Source organism: Brienomyrus brachyistius, chromosome 7 (genome assembly GCF_023856365.1).
Source record: "Brienomyrus brachyistius isolate T26 chromosome 7, BBRACH_0.4, whole genome shotgun sequence".
NCBI lineage: Eukaryota > Metazoa > Chordata > Actinopteri > Osteoglossiformes > Mormyridae > Brienomyrus > Brienomyrus brachyistius.
The window spans coordinates 1062245-1083626 of NC_064539.1; the positions used below are offsets into that span (position 1 = coordinate 1062245).

The following is a 21382-nucleotide window of genomic DNA, read 5'->3' on the forward strand; positions in this document are numbered from 1 at the left end:
AGATGGAAGAAGGTTGTGTTGCTGTGTTCACAAGACGATGGCCACAGCTTCTCTTTTCGCCCTCTGCCACTGCTGTTTCAGTCTTGGGGTGATTTTTCTCAGGTCTATTGGGTGTAGATTTTCATCCATATATTGTTTTTGTGACTTGGTAATACGAGCCATCAAAGATCAAGCAGGGTAAACAGAGTAATAATATCAGATAGCGTTATCCTGTTCGTGAGGTTAAGTGTTTTATCGAAGTTACCCTTCCCTTACTTAATTACGTTACTTAGTGATGTTGTATCAATTTTGGTGCGATATGTCTAACAACTCGATAAGGTCAAGATCTCCATTCTTTCAACCTGTCTGCAAAAGTTGAAAAAGATCTGTCAAATATTTTGAGTTATCTAACAGGATCCAATGCTTGAAACGACCCCTTTTTTTCTGTCACGATACGACGCTACTTCAGTTTTGGGGCGATCAGTCTCAAAATTCGATCATTTTCAGTTTATCACAGATACAATGTGTTAGCAAAGTTTGAAAAAATCTGTAAAATGCTTTTAGAATTACTGTATTCACAAAATCAAGTGTCTTATAAAGTTGCACTTTCTTCTGCCACCGCATAACACTGCTGCCTTATTTTGTGGCCAGTTTATCTTAAAATATCAGGTGTAGATATTCATCCATGTAATGTTTTTGTGAAGCAGTAATAATTTCCATCAAATACTTTTTGACTTAATCACATTTACAATGTCAAACGTTGTCTGCTTTAACCCTCCCCTTTGCTGCGACTAAGCTTTAATTTTGGGGCATGTTGTTTCAAACTTTGATCGATTCCAGTTCCTTACCCATACGATATGTCTACAAGGTGAAAATGATGCTTAAAATGCTTTTTCAGTTATCACACTAACAAAATCAAGTATTAAAACTGTCCTACTCTGCGTTTTCACTATGTGGTGCTGCTTCAATTTTAGGGCCATCTGTCTGAAAATGAAACCATTCGCAGTTCATCACAAAGAATGTTTCAGCAAAGTTTAAAAAGATCTGTAATATGGTTTTTCATTTACCGCACTAACAGTGGCAAATATCAAAAGTATTTTCTTTTGTATCACTACGTGGCGCTGAGGAGTGTTGAATGAAAGAGTATTGCTCTTAATTCACCAAAAATAAATTAACAACCACTGATGCTTGGTAGAGGGAGGCGAGGCTCATGATCCCACGTTTTTCTCTGTGTGTGATGGAGGAGGGGTCATGAGAGGTAGTGAGGGAGTGTGTCAAGAAACTCATGATCAGTGTGCGCTTTCAGCAACATCCCTTTAAATCTAAGACAGGATATGTATTCATATCCCAAGTTAAGCGCAAGAAATTCAGATGCGAGTCCAACTTTTTTGTTTGTGTACTCTTTACCAAAAGTCACTTCGTGTGGACTCCCACGTCACAGATTAAATGGCGAATCCAGCAATTGAAAAATATTTTTACTACTGATTAAAATAGTAAAGCAAGAGATTAAGAGAGAAAAAAAACAGAGCCAGAAGAATTTAAAGGAACATGTTTATTTTTCAGTTCATATTTTATGCATCTGCTTTTTTCCCTAAAATTCTTGGGGAAAAAATGAAATCAGATACCAATGTACTCTACATATATAAATAGTTTTACTGTCAGTACTGTACATGACTTGCCAAAATTGATCTGACTTGAGAGAATCTATTTGTAAACATAAGCCTTTTCAAGATATAACCTTAGGAGGTAAATCTGCTTAGCTACAAAATTAAAAAATCTGTACATTAACACCATATATTTATTTATTTACTTTAATACCTTTAGTACATGCTTGCAGTAAGGCTTCTTGAAAGTTCAGCGGCATGCCGACTGACCATCTGAGGCAATTCGTCTGCCCTGTTGCTCATAGCAGTTATAGTTCAGAGTCTCTTGGTCAGCATTCGGGGGATGGGAAGGTTAAAATAAATGGCTATTGATTCATTTAAAAAAAACAAAAAAAAAACGAGTCCAGCACTGCCCCCTAGTGACAGATGTGCTTCCTGCTAAGCCTCCCCCACTTCTTACAGCATGAAAGAAAGACTTGGCAAGGTCAGGGAAACCTCTACCCTCTTGGGCGCCTTCAACTACGGCACTCCAGTTAGCTAACCGATGGACAGTCAACCATCAAACTTGGCGGGGGGGGGGGGGGGGCTAATGAAAAATGCATCACTTCTGTCACTGATGCATCCTCAGTTATACAGAACAGTCTGCTGTGAAGCCCTTGGAACTTAAGGCTAAAGGCTGAGAGACACACAGGCCACCTAACCCTTCACTCGACTCGACCCAAATCTCGTGTGGGTCGCGTGGCTGACGAGAAGGCGGACAGCTGTACGCAGATGCATCCATGGAGAGCGTACAGTCAAGCGGCATTCCGGCCTGGACCGGGACCTGGATGTGGGTGTAACACAGTGTGCCCCCACCCCTCTGCCACATCCGCCATAATGGTTTGGCACAAATGATGGTGAGGGACCATGACAGGGGGAAAGCAGCCCGCTCACAGCCACCCACCCTAAATGGGACAGAGACTGCAGGAAGCCCTTTCCGCAACGCCACACGTACACCTTTCCAGAGGACCAGCCGCGTTAAGGTGGCCTGTCGAGACTTGGAAAAATCTCGACGCCAAAACAAATCAAAGCTCAAATCTAGATTTACTCATGATGCACGAATGGGGGGGAGGGATGACTATTGCCAAGCTTTCGATTTTGAACATAGAGATGAACGTTTTGCGTTTGCGTTTTACAACTCACTATTTACCATTTTTCTCTCAACAGCTGAGCTCACCGTTTAGAAATAGATTTTATCCCCATATGCTAAGTATAGACACATATAAGCCCATCCCAAAAATATGCAAGGGAGGAAATGTGTGATTCTTATATTATATATATATACACTACTTATATATATATATATATATATAAATAATATAAAATCATGGCAAGAATGCTACAAATACAGAACCCCAGTAAATATAACATTTCTATTCAATGCTTTCACTTTTCCCTGCACTAACCACCTAGCAAGGAGATAATATACTGCTACTATACAGTCACAAGTGAAATTCTGACACCATGCCTAGAATGTAATGTAGAATGTCAAGAATATGACTTTACTGCCTTATAAGGAAATGAGGGAGGCTTCCACAGCCATATTGCTTAAGCTTTCGTTTCCGGTTGGTGACTCCGAGTTGAGCAACAGTCCTATGTGCGCATTGTCAGGTGCACTTACCACATTCGGCCACAAGAGGTCATTGGTCAGTTTGCTTGAAGGTGATTAACAACAAATGATGCCGTTTGAAAAACATACAAACAATGTTGAAGCAGGGTATGCAGCCTTCTCTAGAGACCACTGCAGGTTCACAGCAGGGTGCGTGCTGGGGATTGTAGTCTGGTATAGCTGTGCATTGTAAGTATGTCCCGTGTTCCATGTAATGAAATGGTCCTGGGACACATCGAGTACCAGCGGGAAGTCTTGTGGTTCTCAGTGTTCAGTGATATATACACTGAACACAGATCAGAATGCATGAGGGCACTTTCCACCATGAAACTCTGTACCTCACAGAGGTAAATTCAGTGCTCCCCGTTGCTAAAGGCGACCATTTCAGGACTGGTGCTGTTGCCAGGTATCCGAGGCATCTTCTTAGCTGGACTGGGGATATGCTGAGGGAAAGGGGGGGGGGCAGTTGTTTCCTTAAAATCAGGCACATTTATTTTTACTTGTTTAAATAGCAGTTATCCCTCAAAACGCTAACTAGCCCAATACCTCTGCTGTGGTGGCAGTGGAGCTGACCAGCCCGGCTTCCAAGGGCCCGTCCTCGTCCGAGGACCGTCTAGCATACTGCCTGCGGTGTTTCTCGTCGACGTGGGTCAGGTACCACGTGCCAGGGAACAGGTCAGTCACAGTGCCTTTGGGGGTATAGTTTGCTACAGGAGGGGCACAGAATTATTCTTTAAAATTGGATTTCAATTGCAAGATCCTTCCACGTCTAAAAATTATTTCTAAGATCTTACTGTATGTCTTGGTTTTAACGAGATGCAATGCAAAACTGGCCTGCTTTTTTTCCTTTTCTGGCCTTCTATTTTTATTTGTGAATTACTGATAAATATACCAAAACACAGATGAAAAACTATTACAAAAAAAAAAAAAAAAAATGCCATGACACTTGGCCCTGAGCCAGACCTTGTGGAGAACAGGTGGGCGGAGTCATTTACATGTGGGTGGGGCTAGAAATGGGGCATACATACCCAGATGGTGAGTCTCCTCCCTCAGCTTCATGATGTCAGCAAACATGCTCGGCGACACTTTCTCGCGGGAATCCAGTCTGGCCCGCAGGTCTGACAAGCTGGCCACCAGCTTGTCCAGGGCGGATCCTGAAATGGCCCCGAGACGGGGGGGGTCACCATGGGCCATCTCATGCAGTGCGGCAGCAAGGTCATTAGCCAGAACGGTGGCAGGAGACTCACCAGGCGTGGCGTCCTGAGTCACCCGGATAGAGTAAAGCGTGGCGGCAAAGCCAGAGCCGTAGGAGAAGATGCCGATGCGCTGACCAGACAGCTGCTGGGGCGTGTGTCTGTAGGGGCAGTTGGCGTCAGACTTGGCACAGCTCACAAAGCTCCTCACTTCAGTCATTCAATGAGCCATAAGTTCATGCCTCTTCCTAACCTGGTACCTTGGATTTATTCAAACCCGAAGTCTTTTGGCCCCTCCCTTTTTTTCCCTTCTTTTTTAACATTAAACTCTTGGGTTGATAACTGCTTTATTTCTGCTAATCATTCTATTAAAGGAATTAAGCATCCTTGTCAAAAAAAAATAATAATAATTGTCAGTGGATTAGGACGCTGTCCCCGTAAATCAGCAGGTCACCAATTCAGATGTCAGTGCTGGCAGGATTTAACCGGTGGGCCCTTGATTAAGGCCCATAACCCCAAATTGCCCCAGGGACCGGCTGACACTGCTTTCACAGGTAATGAACTAATTCCTTTCCACATGTTGGAACACCATGTGACCCTGCAGCATGATCAGATCGATGTTCCTCTGCACGGCTGACTTACTGTGCTACCACAGACGCCAGGCAGCCATAGACAGACGGCGTGTACATGTTGCCGTTCTGGTTGGAAATGAGGAGCGAGGCCTTGGTCTTGCGGTCAAACATGTCCGCACTGGCCTTCATGAAGGCCTTCTCCACATCCCGATCGAAGTAGGTCTCCTCTGGCTTCACTTCCCTGCAGGTCCGGTAAAACAGGGTGGGGAGTTAGGCTTTCTGATAGCAGAATGAAGACCTTGAATTTCGTAAGAAAATGGGAGCAGTGCATGACTCAGTGGGTTAGAATGCTGTCTGATCATAAGGTTGCTGGTTCAATTCAAGAGTAACTTCACTGTCGGGCCCTTGAGCGAGACCCTTAACTTCCAACTGCTCAAAGGACAGTTTGATCTTGTTCTCTCAACTGTAAGTCATTTTGGATAAAAGCATCTAATCAATAAATAAATGCAAATGGAATCCTATTAATTTAGCCCACAAAATATATTTGTGACATAGATGCTTGACAAGGAAAACTCTCAACAAATTATCCTTTTATCAGTAATAACATTTCAGTCTGATGCCAAGACTTGAAAATAATACACCGAGTCAGACATCTAGCCAAAGGGTAATAAGCAGTATAGATACAGCACATTTATGCGAGTCAATGGATGAATCTCAATACCAAGAATACAAAGACCACACGTGGCAAGACCAGTCTTGCAAACTTGCCTTCCAAACGTTTGTCAAGAATGCAGCCGATGCATCCTTGATATTTGGGGCTGGGCAAGAATGACATCTGGGCAGTTACTGTCCTTGTGTTCTTAGTATTAGACCTGGTCTTCGGCAATGGAAGATGACAAAACGGGTACCGGAGAACACAAGTGTGGTCAAGTATGTATATTGGGATTCACCCAGTGGCTTACTAATATAGAACTGAAAGCTTTATAGCCGTTCTACAACACACTTAACTGCAAAGATCTAGATGCATAGATATACAAGTACAGACTGCAAAACACAGTGGGCAGAGCTGAAATTCACTGCAAATCTAGACCATGGTACACTGCTCACCTAAAGGCTTCCAGACCACTGAAGATGCCACTTTCTGTGTTGGGGCTGGGGTCGCTGAGGAAGTCATTCAGCACCAGGCGGGCCAACGACTTCTGGACCAGCTTGCAGTACGGGGAGTGGAAGATCATGTAGCCGAAGTCTTCCAGATCAAAACGCCGATCGATGCCATCTATGGTAAGTGGTGGAGGGGGACGGGACAACAACAAATTTATTCACTCATAAATTTCTCCGAGACACAAGAGGGCAGCCTTTTAACCATGAACCACTATGGCTCACAGAACTGTAAATTGATCCCCCCCCTATGTATAAAATACTGTATATAAGAAAAATAGCTTTCCTTCTACAGAACATGGTTTTATTCATCATCAACCTGGTTCCCTTTCATAGCTGCCAGTCAGCCGGCAGCAGGATACCACCCACCTTTCTGCCACTGAGCGTGGATCTTGTTGCGGTACACAGTGTAGCACCTGTCCAGTGCGCTCAGGTAGCACTGGATGGACAGTTTTCCATCCACCATAGGGTACTCTGACACCATGTCCGGCTTGTAGAAGTCATAGGCGTGCTGCATGTGTGTCCCGCGTAGGCCTGCGGAACCAGAGCCGCGAGCCCCGTTAGCAAACAGTCCCACTGTTACCCACGTCAGTCAACAACACGCGGCGACTGTGTACTTTCCAACACAGAGAGTATTAGACAAACAGAACAGGATACCCCAACAAGGCCGCCCTTTTAATACGCCAACAGCATAACAAAAAGGTAATGGGGGAAAATACTGATCTGGCAGACAGCGGGCCAGTGTCTACAGATAAAAAAAGCACCGGCTACCTGGGTCTGCATGACTACCACAAACATGCCCCCTTACACACTATAATGCTTTGTACTTTATATTTGCAGACCATCTAATACAATACACTGGATACAGAGTCTAATCTCCGCTTCGTGTCTCGCATCCTAACAACGGCACGTCCTCTGCAGAAAAGGGAACAGGCCGTTTCATCCTAAATAGAGAAACAAGAGGTGGCGTATCGCCCCATATTAGCGAGGCTCCTGCAGAGAAGACGCCCACCTACCTCTGTCAAAGGCTAGAGGAGCGTTGGGGCCCACTAGCATAGCCACTGCCCCCGCGCCCCCCGTGGGCCTGGCGGATCCTGTGGCATAAACGGCGATGTCTCCCGCCACCACCAAAGCGTAGCGACCTGTGTCAAAGTAACAACGGGAAGGAGTCACTAAAACATCTCCAACAAAAAACTGCGATCAAGCAACGTGTCAGTAAAATTAAAAACACATCAAACAACAAGCAGCAGATTTGCTCTTTTCACATTTATTTACCCATAGTTACTAAAAATACTCAGGCCATTTTGGCCAAACACAGCAGAAGTACAAGGACTTATGTTGCCTTGATTGTATGTTTAACTGTATACTTTATGCCACCACCTGTACCAAAACAAATAGTGAATAAAATGATCCTGATTACCCAGCCCATCAGCTGTTACCACATGCAAACAAAATTGGGAGAGCAGGACTCTTACCGTCCCAGGAGCTGGATTCCACCCAGTTGACGGCATTGAAAAGTGCTGCCGTACCGCCATAGCAGGCGTTGGTGCTGTCCACGCCTTCCACGTCCGTGTTGCCCGACTCCTCGAACAGCTGCATGAGGACAGTCTTCACCGACTTGGACTTGTCGATGATGGTTTCCGTGCCGACCTCCAGGTGGCCGATGCTGTTATAGGACAGGCAGTTCTTCTCCATCAGCCGCTGCACCACCGTCAGACACAGTGAGTTGATGTCCTCCCGGTCTGAGCAAAAGCCCATGCGGGCCTGACCCAGGCCGACCGTGTACTTCCCTGCCGCCACGCCGTCAAACTGCTCCAGCTCCTCCTGATCGACGTACTGTGCCGGGAAGTAGACCTCTAGGGCGATAATGCCTACATTCTTCGGCCAGGTGGCCTCCCCGCTCACAGGTACAGATCCGGGCATCTTGGCAGAACTGCGAGACAGGGCACACCGATGAGACAGTGTGTCGCAAAGAACTTCAGCGGGGGTGAGACGCAACATGAGCTAAAACTTCAGAGCTGTGATGATGGTATAGGTTAGGAGCCGGGTGTTGTCCCTGTGCTGCTTTTGTAAGCTACATTGTTTGAACAGGGGGCATGCCCTGACGTCACAAGGGTTTAGCTATTCCCCATTACAGGGTATTTACCCACCGACGTAATTGCATAATCCGCTTTCCCCAGTTTATGCTACTTGAAGCGGTTCAAATTCCACGTAAAAACACAGATTCAGCCAAAAACCGGCTACTTCCCAGAAATACGACACCTTTATGTACTCAAAGACCACTTTGTTCAATACAGGAAAAGAACAAAAACAACTAGTGTCAATTAGACTTCGTTATTCGGGTAAAGGGCACGTAAATGAAATCTGACCGGTGCCCTTTTACCTAGTTAAATCCCGTGAAGATAACTACTGATGACCTTTTGGTCACTTACGTACAAATATGCTACGTTTACAGATGTTTCAGCACCTGGAAACATTGTTGTAGAAGGCAAATTACTGGAGGTTCTCCTCAAAAATCAGATATTACACCTATATGATGTACTTATCTTCCGATTTGCATACCGACCGTGAAATCCCGAGTAACTGTAAATTACCCGTGCGCAGTCAATAAACAGACGTTACGATGTACGGGTTGACAGAAAGCATGCAATCAGCAATGTCTAAGGGCAAAAACACTTCAAGACGAACTTCCCTCACAAAACCTCCCACTTCCTCGCTAGGTTTGGTCGTACCATCGCCCCACGTTTTACCCCATCTACGGCATTTAGATGCCAAGCCCTTCGAGCGACCACCGTCGCCAAGGGCGTATACAATTCGCGTCAGGTTTCGTCTTTGTCACATTTCATACTTAAACTTCACGTAAAGGTCGTCACAGCGCTTTTGACTTAACGACTCAATCACCCTGATTACTCAGCGCAAGATGCCAATAACGACGGGAGCCTAGTTTAGACTGACACCAACCTGTCCGGAAAGATTATCGGTGCTCCACAGATCCCTTTATCCACACTACAAGGTGACACGCCGAGTCCTGGTTTTAATTTACAGCAGCACAGATGCGAGGCAAAACGGGTCAACAATAGCCCGGGCTTACCTTACAATCATAGGGTAAGTTAATAGGCGTGAGACGGAAATCTGTCCTTTGGAAAGATCATAAGGTCAGCCGGTTACGTTTCCACCCGGACCGACAAAGTCTAGCGGACCGACTTCCGTCTAAGAGATCCGCGCGCCAACGTCCGGCGTCCGCGGCTCGCCGAGCGCTTAGAGCCAAGTAATGGGATTAAAGAAATCTCACGGCTACGTCGGACATGCTGTTATGATTATACAAACGGGAACTGACTAGTGGCTATGCCAGCTACGTTTGTGGGTGTTGTTGTGGTGTGGCTGTACAAAGATTAAACGGCGTATCGCCGCACCGGTGTCTAGTGATCCATCGCCACACGCTTGGTGACTCACAGTCATATTAACCTAGGTTTCGAATTATTCCGTTTCTTATATTATAAATCAACTCTTAGAAACTTCTTACATTTGATAAATAAAGGACGTAGGTTGTATACAAGTACGTGTACCAACCATTAAATGTTACTGTCCTGTAAGTGCCAATGTACTGACAGTCATTTGAATGAATGAATGACAACATCTACAAGTTGTTATATGCATACGTAGTAAATGTCACCAGTTTTTGTAGTTAGTTTGTCGATCTAAAACAAATGCAATATAGCTAGGTACAATTACACCTCGCTTGTTAGCTATCTTTCAACAGTGTCAACCCAAAGATACACTTTCGTTGTGTTTTACATAAGACCGGTTCAACATAAGTTATTCGCGTATCATAACACATCTTTATATTAGGTAATCACTCACCGAAAACACAGACGATTATTTTCTGACAGACCAGAAGCAGACTGCTTTCCTTATTACTATTTGATGTATTTATACTGAGAGAACGGCAACACGCGAAACGGCGGATCACCGTCCAATCACGGCGAAGTATCGCCGGCCTGTCGTTTAATAGTTACCTGCCCTTCGCAATACGCTAGCCAATCGCCAACCCGGAAACAACTTCCCATCAGAGCGCGGTTCTGAGTGGCTGAATGGTGTGAGTAAGTGACGGTATATGGTGAGAGGACCAAGGCCAATCAGGGAAGACGTCCGACTCCTGGCGAGGTCGTCAGTGTAGTACAGGCCGAATCCGTGAAGAAGCCGCCTATGGTCGCCCTGGCAACCGCCGGCTGACTATGAAAATGTAGCGTATAGGAGATTAGGCATCTTACAGTGACCGTGAACTTTTTTTTCCCTCCTCGTTATTTTCAGTTGACAATTAATTTATGTTCTCTAGACATGTGGACTAATAAAAAGAAGTACATTTTGCCGCAGTATACATTTTTATATGTATTGTATTGTAGACGGCAGTCTTATTGGAGTTAAATTAAAAAGTTATTAAGTTATATATCACCTCGGAAATGGCCAGATTTTAAGTGTCCGTTTTAAATATGCTGTTTCATAGCTAAATACGTCCCTCCCTTTGCACCAATATATAGTACACCACCTTGTTTAATTCAAATTCAAAACAATTATAGTGGAAACATGATTTAAACACCTGCACTGAAATTAATATGTGTTTTCATTTGTACTTATTATTCTGAAGCAATGTTACATGCATTCCATTCTGATAGAGACAAAGCATATTTCCAGATGCAGAACTGATTATTTTGACTAATTGCATATTTCTTAGTACTTAAATGAATTATTCTGCCTGACCATTGTTCAGAACAGAGGTCACCAACAAGCGGACATTTTTTTGGTTGGAGTGGGCGTTGGAATTGTGTTGCTGGTGGAATTTGGCCCTCGGAGAAAAATAGTTGTGGACCCCAGGTAGGCATAGTTATTAAAGCATCAGACTTTTGCAGTAAATTTTGCAGTAAATCATTTTCTGGGTAATGAACGTGCTGGTTTGCCATTTTAGCTGATTTCTGTTCCTCCACAAGAATGGGAAATGCATTTGCTCTGCAAGGGGTGGAGCTCAGTATGACATCAGTTTATAGACAGACAGCTCAAGCAGCAAAAGAACAGGAAGTACACAAATACAAATAGTGTAAATGTAAGACAATGAGCGAGACCATACACGTTGACTGTGTAATGAAATCATGCAAAATGAGTAAATAAAATTGAAAGCAGTGTAGGTGTGATGTACAGAGTGGCACAGACATATAGTGTGTTGTTGTTATTTAAATGCTGTCCAGGCATGTGTTATGGCTGAGGTGTTGTAGTGCAGGAAAGACCCCATCTACGGCTCCTTAAAACACCGGCTTTGGAATGAGCTGGTTGCTGAAGGACAATATTGACTTATACTCTACTACGTCACTGTGATTTTGGGCTGGGTGTAGGCAACTGGCAACTTCACCTTGGCATGGAGGCTGATGTAGGTTCTCTGGCTCCACACACAGGCAGTTGTGCAATGCAACGTTTCCTTCCAGGAATTACCTCAGTGGCCAAGGTGACATCACCCGTGGTTTGACCAGCACACGTTTGGGGCAAGTCAACTGAAACATGTCATCTTGCAAAAAGAGACAGCCCCGCAGCTATACCCAAAGGGTATTTGGCAGGTGGCACCAGACTAGCTGGTTGAGAACACGCAGGATAACAATTCACCATCAAAGAAAATCAAACCTGTCCCCGTTCTGTGTATGTGTGTGTGTGTGGAGCTCTGCTTGTGTTGTGTGCATTTCCTCTGGGTCCCATAGAAGCTGTTTGAAAAACATACGGAAACTCTGTGACATCCAATGTAAAAATACTGCCAGATACAGTCATAATTTCTCCACCCTTCTGTGTCTCGAGTCATGTTAAAACAGGCAGTCTGGTGTGCATGTCATAAATTGGAGACACGTCAGTATTTCCTATAAAGACATAGGTGTGTAGGGATATAATAACAAGGGCCCTATACGCACACATGCCTGCACAACAAAAGGTACAGGTGGCTTGGTCATTAACAGTGCCACTGGCTAGACTTTGGGGTACTTTCTACGGAAACAATTACATCATGACCACAACAAAGAACATCTTGCTATATAATCTCTCCTATGGGCAGAATGAAAATTCATGTGTGTATAGATTTTGTCCAAAACGTGATGGAAAAAAAGATAAGTAGCTCAAAGAAAGCAAGCTTTTTATTCCCAATTATTTTATTTATTAAAGACAAAACACCAAAACAAGTCCAAATTATGCTATAAAATTTTTCAAACTGGGTAAAACCTTTAATATTTAAAATATTTTGATATATCTAAAATCATGGATGCGGTTTAAGCCAATCTCATCTTTTAACCCAGAGATTTCATGAGTTTATTTGCACAATGAAGGTGCTAATGGAAGTTAGCCCTTGGCCCTGGAAATCTTTGAAAAGGAGAAAACAAATACAAATTACAAATAGAATATATATCGAGAAAGAGAACTTTGGTTGAAGAAAAACTCTATAGGACACCTGAGGTAGTAGAGACTGGAATAAAACAGCAAGACTTTCTTTACAAAAAAAAAAGTACCACCGAGTGAGACAGGAAATGACATAAAAGTTTTACACAATAATTTCAGTCCAGCTCCAATCTGAAAAGAAAATAAGATTACATCACATCCGCCTTTAACAAGGAGAAATAAAATGCACAACACAGACCTGTCAGCTTGCAAAGACACAGAAGGACAAGCTGATTCCAAAGGCACTGACAGATCGGTAGGAATTACGGGTGCGACAGATTTACGTAATACTGATTAGATTTTATGAATCTGACAGAAATCGGATTTTTCCAGCATATAAAAAAAACAGTGCATATGTTTAAAGCTCTTAAAAAGACATTAAAAGAAAGGTAAGAAAAGTAACTCAAAGCAGGAACAAAAAATGTATTTATGAAAAATGTGTGGTATAAAAATACAGGAGTCAAGTACAATAAAATTTAGCTACCAAACTTCACATTTATTTACATTTTTAACTCTTCAAGCTTTGTCACACTTGTACTCAACATAGAGAAATAGAAATTTGCATTAAATAAAATTTCTTTTAAAATGTTCCTTTTGAAATTGTCGTAACATTAGCATTGACATCCCTTGTCCAATTCATTCTGTAAGGATTCCAGATAAAGAGCATAAAATCTCAATAAGCCTCATTATATGTTCAAAAAACATATCACATAGCTTAACTACTGTTTTTCATTGTCCCTCCAACTGCAATCCAGAACAACACTTGAAGAGTTACAGTTCTTAAAATAATCTGAACATGCTCTAAACGTCTAATCCAGAGACAAGCTGATAAAAATAGTTTTGTTCTTTAATTCTGCATCAAGGAAAATAAAGTCTGTAGATCTTCTATGCGTCCACAAATTTGCAAGACATCCCCTCCACCAAAAAGGTGTTTTACAGCATTGTAAGAATAGAATGGTGGAAGAGATTTTTAAAACCTCAGATGTACATCATCCTTTTCTTTACTTAAAATATATATTTATATGTTCAAGATCATTCCTAAAGGAGTCAACGATTAAGCACTGCTATGTACGAAGGAACAGCACCAAACGAAAATGGCAGACTGATTACAAAAGGTAGAAATATTTGTTCGGAAATGAAATATTACACTTGGTCATCTGAGGACTTATGAAACTTCCAAATAACATTTCTTTTAAGGTTCACAAGTCTCAAATGTAACAGTGTTAAGGAACCAGCAGGATGTTCGCTGTTCACCTGATGTCCAAACTGTCCCAACAAAAGTTTCTCTGGCAGATTAAAAAGGTCTCGGACAAACAGAATCCCAGCAGAACCCAAAAAGCAAACACCTTCCCTATTTACACGTATATGAAACATTTCTTGCAATATTAAAAAAAAATGCCAGATACAAAAATCAAGACAACTCTTTGAAATGCCGATGCTGACCAGCGTTTTTTTTCCTACAAAGCAAAGCTTCTGCTAAAATATCACCTTTCCCTGAAACATTTTGAAGATCTCTCAGAATAACTGGCCAAGTACAATGGCCTGACAGTAAAATGCACACATCAAAGGCATCTTTATATATAATCTCTTATATATATATATATATATATATATATATATATATATATATATATATATATATATATTGCATTTACCAATTGTAATATACACAGAATCATCTAAAAAAATAATCATTTAACACCTGTGCTCTACATAACGTATTCGTACAAGTGCGGATGATAATACGCTTCTGAAATGCATGAAGGTGCGGCGACCTAAGCGATAAACCGGCTTACTCTGCTGTCAAAGGAAGAAGAAACAGTATTTAAACCTTGTGGCTATAAAAATAACAACATAATGAATACATTTCACCACAGGGTTGCCAGTAACAGAACAGAACAGCCCATTTAAAGGAACAGGGTAATAATTAAAGCTGGTCAAGAAAGGACCCATATCACACGTCTAAAAAGGCACCATTTAGAAGGGAACAGAAACCAGCTCTTGGCACACTAAGGTACAGGGGGTTGTGGCCGTCGTGGGCTAAGGTACAAGCATGGCATGCGAAGGTCCGATAGGCTTACAGTCCACGAGGGTACAGCAGGTGGCGCCATCGCGTCGGCCTTAGGGTACCGCCCTATGCTCACAGGCTGGCATTTAGCGCCTAGCAACCATTAGGGGGTGAGCACTCGTGGGCCATCAGTAGTAGGTGGATGATGTCTTCTGGGGTGGCGGGACCAGACCCCACCCCCTACCAGTTTAGGCGGAAGACAGGATGCTTCAGTAGGTCTCGTGACGCCGGCCGGTCAGCGGGCTGCAGCTCCAGGCAGCGCAAGGTGACGTCGCGTAGGCCGGGGGACAGGTGCGGTGGGATTGTCGGTGCCGTGGTGGCACTCGCAATCTTTGGGGGGGGGGATGACACAACATACATTTTATAACTGGCAATGAATGTAACAAAGCACATCGATCCATCCATCATTCAACCAGACTTCACCTGAGCCTGGAGCCTAGCATAGGAAGCACACAGGGCACACAGAAAGAGCAGGGCTGAGGTTTGAATTCCCCTGCACAGCTCAGGAAAAGGACAAACAAAATCTGCAGAATGACCTGGGACAACATGACCGATATTGCACTGATCTGAGCTTGGCAGCCCCCCCCTTTACCTTCCCCAACCAGGCTCACCCACTGAGGCTGCTCTACCTATCAAATCTGCCCCACCCACCAAAGCTGTCCCACCCACTGAGGCTGCTCTGCCTATCAAATCTGCCCCACCCACCAAAGCTGTCCCGCCCACTGAGGCTGCCCTGCCTATCAAATCTGCCCCACCCACCAAAGCTGTCCCACCCACTGAGGCTGCCCTGCCTATCAAATCTTCCCCACCCACCAAAGCTGTCCCACCCACTGAGGCTGCTCTGCCTATCAAATCTGCCCCACCCACCAAAGCTGTCCCACCCACTGAGGCTGCTCTGCCTATCAAATCTGCCCCACCCACCAAAGCTGTCCCGCCCACTGAGGCTGCCCTGCCTATCAAATCTGCCCCACCCACCAAAGCTGTCCCACCCACTGAGGCTGCTCTGCCTATCAAATCTGCCCCACCCACCAAAGCTGTCCCGCCCACTGAGGCTGCCCTGCCTATCAAATCTGCCCCACCCACCAAAGCTGTCCCACCCACTGAGGCTGCTCTGCCTATCAAGGCCGCCCTGCCCACCAAAGCTGCCCCACCTTGAATATGAGTGCCAGGTGGTTAGAGTGCTTCTCAGCGTTCCAGGGCGGTTTGGCGCAGGACATCTCGATGATGGCGCAGCCCACACTCCATACATCACAGCTGCGGCCATACTGCTGCCCCCGCAACACCTGCGGCAGAAAAATGGGCCACAGTCACATCATTAGACATTCATACACTTAATGAAGTAATATTCAAACATCAGTACACACCTAGGAATTGTTGTGCAGGAATATACAGGAAAAGAAACACATTTCAACCAAAATGTAACTTTCTGAACTGTTTATTTATAATTAGGAATATATTATGTATGAATTAAAAATTCATTATTTTCATGCACAGATTTCACTATAGTCATCTGGATATTTTGGAACCTGCGTCTGAAACTGCGCACACGCTTTCGAGAGGCCAACATGACAAACCGGGGGCCCAGAGGGTCTGCGGCCCAGCGGACTGCCTCCTAATAAAACACCCGGCCGTCGGAGGGGCAGCTCATTGTATCTGTCACAATCGCCTTTCAGCTGGGGTTACAGACAAACCCAAATCCACTTCACCCGATTCCCCCCCAGACACGTGACTCTGAATGGCCTGCACAATAGCCGCAAGAGCGATTGACATTGAAATCCCTCTAGCAGAGGACCGATTCGGCCTCTAAGGTAAACCAGTGCGCTGGTGCTAACTGATGGTAGACTGACGATTTGCGGAAGGTCAATTTTCAAGTTATATAGACAATTTTCGACTCACAGAAACAATCAATATCACAAAACCTTACAGAAGCCAGATTTACCCCCCATACAACTCAAGACACCTTATAACCCAAAAACACAAGCCAAAAATATATGGGTAATACGTTTTCAGTGATTGCCTTTATAAAGTAACTTTGAGTATCTAGAAAAGCGCTATATAAAATAAATGTATTATTATTATGAATACATATTAAATAAATAAAAAAATAAAGGTCAAACATATTCTCAGCGCATGTCGCCTTTTTTGAGTTACCGTTGCTGCAAACTGTATGTGTCTCGGATATTTTTTTGCACAAATGCAGATTTTCTTAAGTTGATTTTACGCAAGAGCTGCTTGTACTGCTAAATCTATTGCTAGGGTACATCAAGCAGATGTGCTTTTAAGAGGATGTTCCATTCATATGCAGCCCAAGGCTCTGCAAACTTTTTACTCCTGGCCTCAATGAGCATTTACCTCAGGAGCCATGAAGGCGATGGTGCCCAGGAGTTGGCCCTGGAACTCTCCGGCACCCGTCCCCTTGGAGGCCAGCCGGGCTGCCGCCCCGAAGTCTGCGATACGCAGTCTCTGGCCTGTGCTGTCGATGAGCAGGTTGGCACCTGTGGACCAGGGAGCAAAAAATGGCAATCAAACATGTCAAGAGTTAGCACTTGATAGGTCACAAGGCCTACAGGAGCATAGCTGACAGCCGATGATGATGAAGATGGATGAAGGTGGAGGCTGCTGGCCGAGGCAGCTCACCTTTGATGTCCCTGTGGATGATCTGGTTCTCGTGGAGGTAGGCCAAGCCTCGCAGCAACTGTTCGGTGTAGTTGACGATAACGCCCTCCTTGAAGGCCCCATATTTGTTAAGCAGGTGGGATACAGAACCCCCTGTGTGGAGCAGGACACATGTCAAACACCCTGGACAGGCCACCACTCCGTCAAAAGGTGCACATGCACAAACAGACCGTCGGCAAGCATATTCACATCATTTCTGGTTTTCGTGTCCCAGCATTCCTTGGTTGTTTTCAATACACATTGTACTGCGTTAATATGTCATGTTACAGCACAAAAACGTTACACATAATGTGACCCAGGAATAGCACAGAAAGGCAGGCCAAAACATTATTTCCTTCTTTGTAAACATGGGAAAAAGGTAGCATGAATTAAAACATAACCTACTGCAGTATTTGACAGCACGATTTGTGCAGATTAGTGCCAGATAGCAGAGTTAAAGAACCCGTCTCATGCAAACAGAGCAGGGGGACAGCCCCAAGGACACACAAGGTCGTGACCTCACCCGCCATCCACTCCACAAAGAGGTTGTAGTTGTTTTTCTCACACGTCGCGCCCAGCATCCGGATGATGTTGGGGTGGTTCAGGTGGCCCATCATGCGGATCTCCTCCCGCAGGGCCTCCACCACCTCCTCCTGCTCCGAGGACGTGTTGCGCACGTAGGTCACCTGGGACACCAGGAGGTCCGGGTTGGTGGGAGACATTGCCAAACGACTTCTATATGACATTAATAATTGATTTAACAAAATTAATGTGCTCATCTAATAGTCCTACAACGTTCCAGAAAGAAACAAAATCAGGAGCCCTAGAATGGTGTTTCTCAAACTGGTCCTCAGGGACTCCCAGACTGGTCTGGCAGGGAGCTGGGAGGGAGCAAAAACATGACCATTGGGGGGTTCCTGAAGACAGGGTTGAGAAACACTGGACAGAACTTGCCCATGATGTGCAATCAATACCAGACTAACCTCTTTCAGATCAGGAAGGATAGAGGACTATTTTGCAGTTCAGGGGAGGTTCCCTACCTGCTTGACAGCCATCAACGTTCCCGTGCCCACATCTTGGGCCTGGTAGCAGGATGAGAATGCTCCAAGGCCAATCTGCTGGCCCTTCAGCCACTCCGCTCCTTCTCTGTACGGCTGTTTTGCTTTGGTGTGGCCAGGCAGAGTCTCTGGGGTCTGGGGAGGGCAAAAAGAAGACCAGAAAAATAAATTAAACAAGACAAGATGAAAAGAAGGATGGACAACCACCATAAAAGCTGTATTAGGGGATCTAACCAGAAAAACTGGATGTGCTTTCATGTCAGCAAGAACTGGATTAGTAAGTGCTAAGCTAAGCTACAACACTGCCCCCCCCCCAGCACCTAACTGTGCTGACCACCAGAGGTTACCATCCTCAAGGTGAGCACTAATTACACTGACCACCAGAGGTCACCATTCGCCAGGTAAGCACTAATTATGCTGACCACCAGAGGTCACCATCCTCAAGGTGAGCGCTAACTACGCTGACCACCAGAGGTCACCATTAGCCAGGTAAGCACTAATTACGCTGACCACCAGAGGTCACCATTAGCCAGGTAAGCACTAATTACGCTGACCACCAGAGGTCACCATTAGCCAGGTAAGCACTAATTACACTGACCACCAGAGGTCACCACCCATTACTTGAGTCAGCATCATCCTGCCACACATTGGTGATCCGGGGTAGGTGCACTTACATCCGCCTGGATAATGATGACATCCTCCTCCTTGTCCACTTGCAGCTGAGGGATGGTGGGCAGGGCATCCTGCGAGGCAGACATGGCCATGACCAGCGCCAGTGCCTCCTCCTCCTCCGCCTCCATCTTCTCCTTGCACTTCTGGTTCTGGCTCACGTCGTCGGCATAGGCGTCTTCCTCCTCACCGGCACCAGGCCTCTCCGGCGACAGCACGGCCACCTCCGAGCGGAAGGTGACTGTGCTCCCGGGGACGGGGACGGCACCCTCAAGGAGGTCCTCCATGCTGGAGTTGAGCTCGACCGAGGCCTCCAGGCCCCGGCCGCTGTCCTCCACTGGGGTGAAGACGGTGTCCTCGCCGGGGATCAGCGGGGTGCCGCGGGCATTTCCGGCATGCGCAGCATCTGGTAGATCCAGCTTCAGGTGGCCCCTGCCGAGCTGACCGAGTATCGTGCCCCCCTCGACAGGGGGGGGGGCGGGTGGGCTTTGGTCTATGGATCTGGCCAGAGGCAATGGGACGGGCCTGCGTGAAGACTGGGGCCGGCTTTTCGGGGTCCTTAGAGGTGCCGGGGCCCCTCGGGGGCGGAAACCTGCGCTGGGCTATAGGAGAGGCAGCCTGCTTGGCGGGGATGAAGGCATGAGGTTTGGCCTTGTCCGGGGTGGGGAGCGGAGGGGGGTGTGAGCCAGAGGGGGACGGGAAGGCCTGGGAGCAATTGGCGCAAGGGGAGGAGGGGCCCTGGTTCAGCTGCCGACTCCTCGCTTGCACAGGCGGCTTGGTGCGTTCGGCCGACACTCCCAGTGTGGGCATCGCCACAGTAACCCCCGCCAGCCTCTCTGCAACATCCTCCGGCCCGCCGAGGCCCCCCCTGCTGGGTGTGCTGGGCTTCTTCCCGGGCAGCTGCACCGTGTGGGTAGGGGAGTTGTTCTCTGTGACGTCAGGGGAGTTGTTTGGCACGGAAGGTTCCAGCAGGCCGTCGACATGGGCCTCCTTGGCACCCAGATGGATGGCCTCCAGGATGTCCATCTCCTCGGCGATAGCCAGCAGGCGGCGGCGCATGCGAGCGTAGTGCGTGGAGCTGGTGGTGCTGAGCATGTCCAGCAGCTTGACGAAGACGTGGGGCACACGGGCCACCATGCGGGCGGCGCTCAGGAAGACGCGGCGCGACAGCTTGCCCACCATGGAGTGCGAGTTATCGATGGACTGCAGGGCAAAGCTCAGCAGAGCCAGCAGCTTCTGGTACCTGCAAGGGGTTGTGGGCACATACCCGTAAGACCTGGGGGGCGGATATTCCGAAGAAAAGATCGTATCTGAAAACTAACGGTCCCCCCCCCCCTCCATGCACACACTTGATTTAACCAAGTACAGGGGAGATTCTAGGATTTTTTTTAAAGGTGTGAGCTACAAGAGGGACCATAATTCCTAGATAGGGGTCTAACTTTATAGTTAGCCAATAATATGTTTTGAACCAGTGAGTGACAGGGGAGGGGTATCCAGGGGCCAATCAGCTTTAAGCTGGAATGAGCACCCATGTGGCTCCGGCCCTGACAGTGTATTGTTTGTTTACTTGTCATGTAAATAATTCTATTATTATTATAATTTGCCAGCAACGCAAGTATGTGTATATATATATTATATATATGGCTATGTCTTATGTTGTGATGTGAATTTGCATATTTAAAGCTTGAATACAAGGATTTTAAAAAAACAAACAGAGCACCAACAATACTGGAAAAACACAGGGTCTAACCAACATTTAGCCTTTAATTTATAGCCTGAAACACACTAAGCGATATAAATAAAACCAGTTTGTCCTACAGGGCAACATTTTATTTTTGCGAAAATTTCTTTTTTATTCCTGAAGTGAATACTGCCTCTTCAGGCTGTCAAAGAACAGTCAGCGTGACCCCCGCCGGACGGGACGCACCTCTCCGCCAGGGTGTGGGACTGCTGGGCGTCACCGCCGGTGACTATGTGGGGGTAGAACTCGGCTGGGAACTCCAGCAGGAGGCGATCTATGAGACAGAGGCGGCCCAGCAGGGCCTGCCAGTTGCTGGCCTCCGTCTGGGGACCCAGGATGCAGTGGAGGACGTAGTCGACCCCGCCAATGCCGATGGATCCTGGGGGAAGGAGGGGGTCACAAATGCCATTTGTCTCCTGCGTAGAGAGACTTTGCACATGAGCGAACACACATGGGGGGGTTTACATACCAGCCTTCAGGATCTCCCTGCCCACTGCGAGCTCCCCCACCTGGCCCTTACAGAGCTCCAGCAGAGTGGATACAGACAGTTGGCTGGTGCGGCTGGAAAGAGGAAA

The 21382-nt window shown here is 46.0% G+C and overlaps 2 protein-coding genes across 5 annotated transcripts in view; both read right to left on the reverse strand.

Moving 5' to 3' along the window:
* Positions 1–1516: 1516 nt before the first annotated feature.
* On the reverse strand, positions 1517–10142 carry hmgcs1 (3-hydroxy-3-methylglutaryl-CoA synthase 1 (soluble)). 4 transcript variants are annotated; one of them, XM_049019338.1, is made up of 10 exons: positions 10016–10142; positions 7630–8087; positions 7171–7296; positions 6524–6688; positions 6104–6272; positions 5067–5237; positions 4479–4585; positions 4260–4385; positions 3778–3938; positions 1517–3674 (listed from the first exon to the last, which is right to left on the reverse strand). In XM_049019338.1, the coding sequence occupies exons 2-10, from the start codon at positions 8075–8077 to the stop codon at positions 3585–3587; spliced, it is 1563 nt and encodes a 520-aa protein (XP_048875295.1). In that variant the 5' UTR covers positions 8078–8087; positions 10016–10142; the 3' UTR covers positions 1517–3584. The 4 variants fall into 4 exon arrangements, with proteins under 4 accessions (XP_048875295.1, XP_048875294.1, XP_048875296.1 ...); XM_049019337.1 differs by lacking the exon at positions 10016–10142 and adding an exon at positions 9246–10009; XM_049019339.1 differs by lacking the exon at positions 10016–10142 and adding an exon at positions 9116–9246.
* Positions 10143–12300: 2158 nt separating this feature from the next.
* map3k1 (mitogen-activated protein kinase kinase kinase 1, E3 ubiquitin protein ligase) overlaps positions 12301–21382 on the reverse strand; it is a 41702-nt gene continuing 32620 nt past the window's right edge. Inside the window, 10 exon segments of the mRNA XM_049019310.1 lie at positions 12301–15014; positions 15836–15967; positions 17037–17179; positions 17322–17453; positions 17863–18025; positions 18380–18532; positions 19072–19531; positions 19533–20309; positions 20994–21186; positions 21277–21368. Coding sequence (XP_048875267.1) covers positions 14865–15014; positions 15836–15967; positions 17037–17179; positions 17322–17453; positions 17863–18025; positions 18380–18532; positions 19072–19531; positions 19533–20309; positions 20994–21186; positions 21277–21368 — 2395 coding nt within the window. The 3' untranslated portion in view covers positions 12301–14864.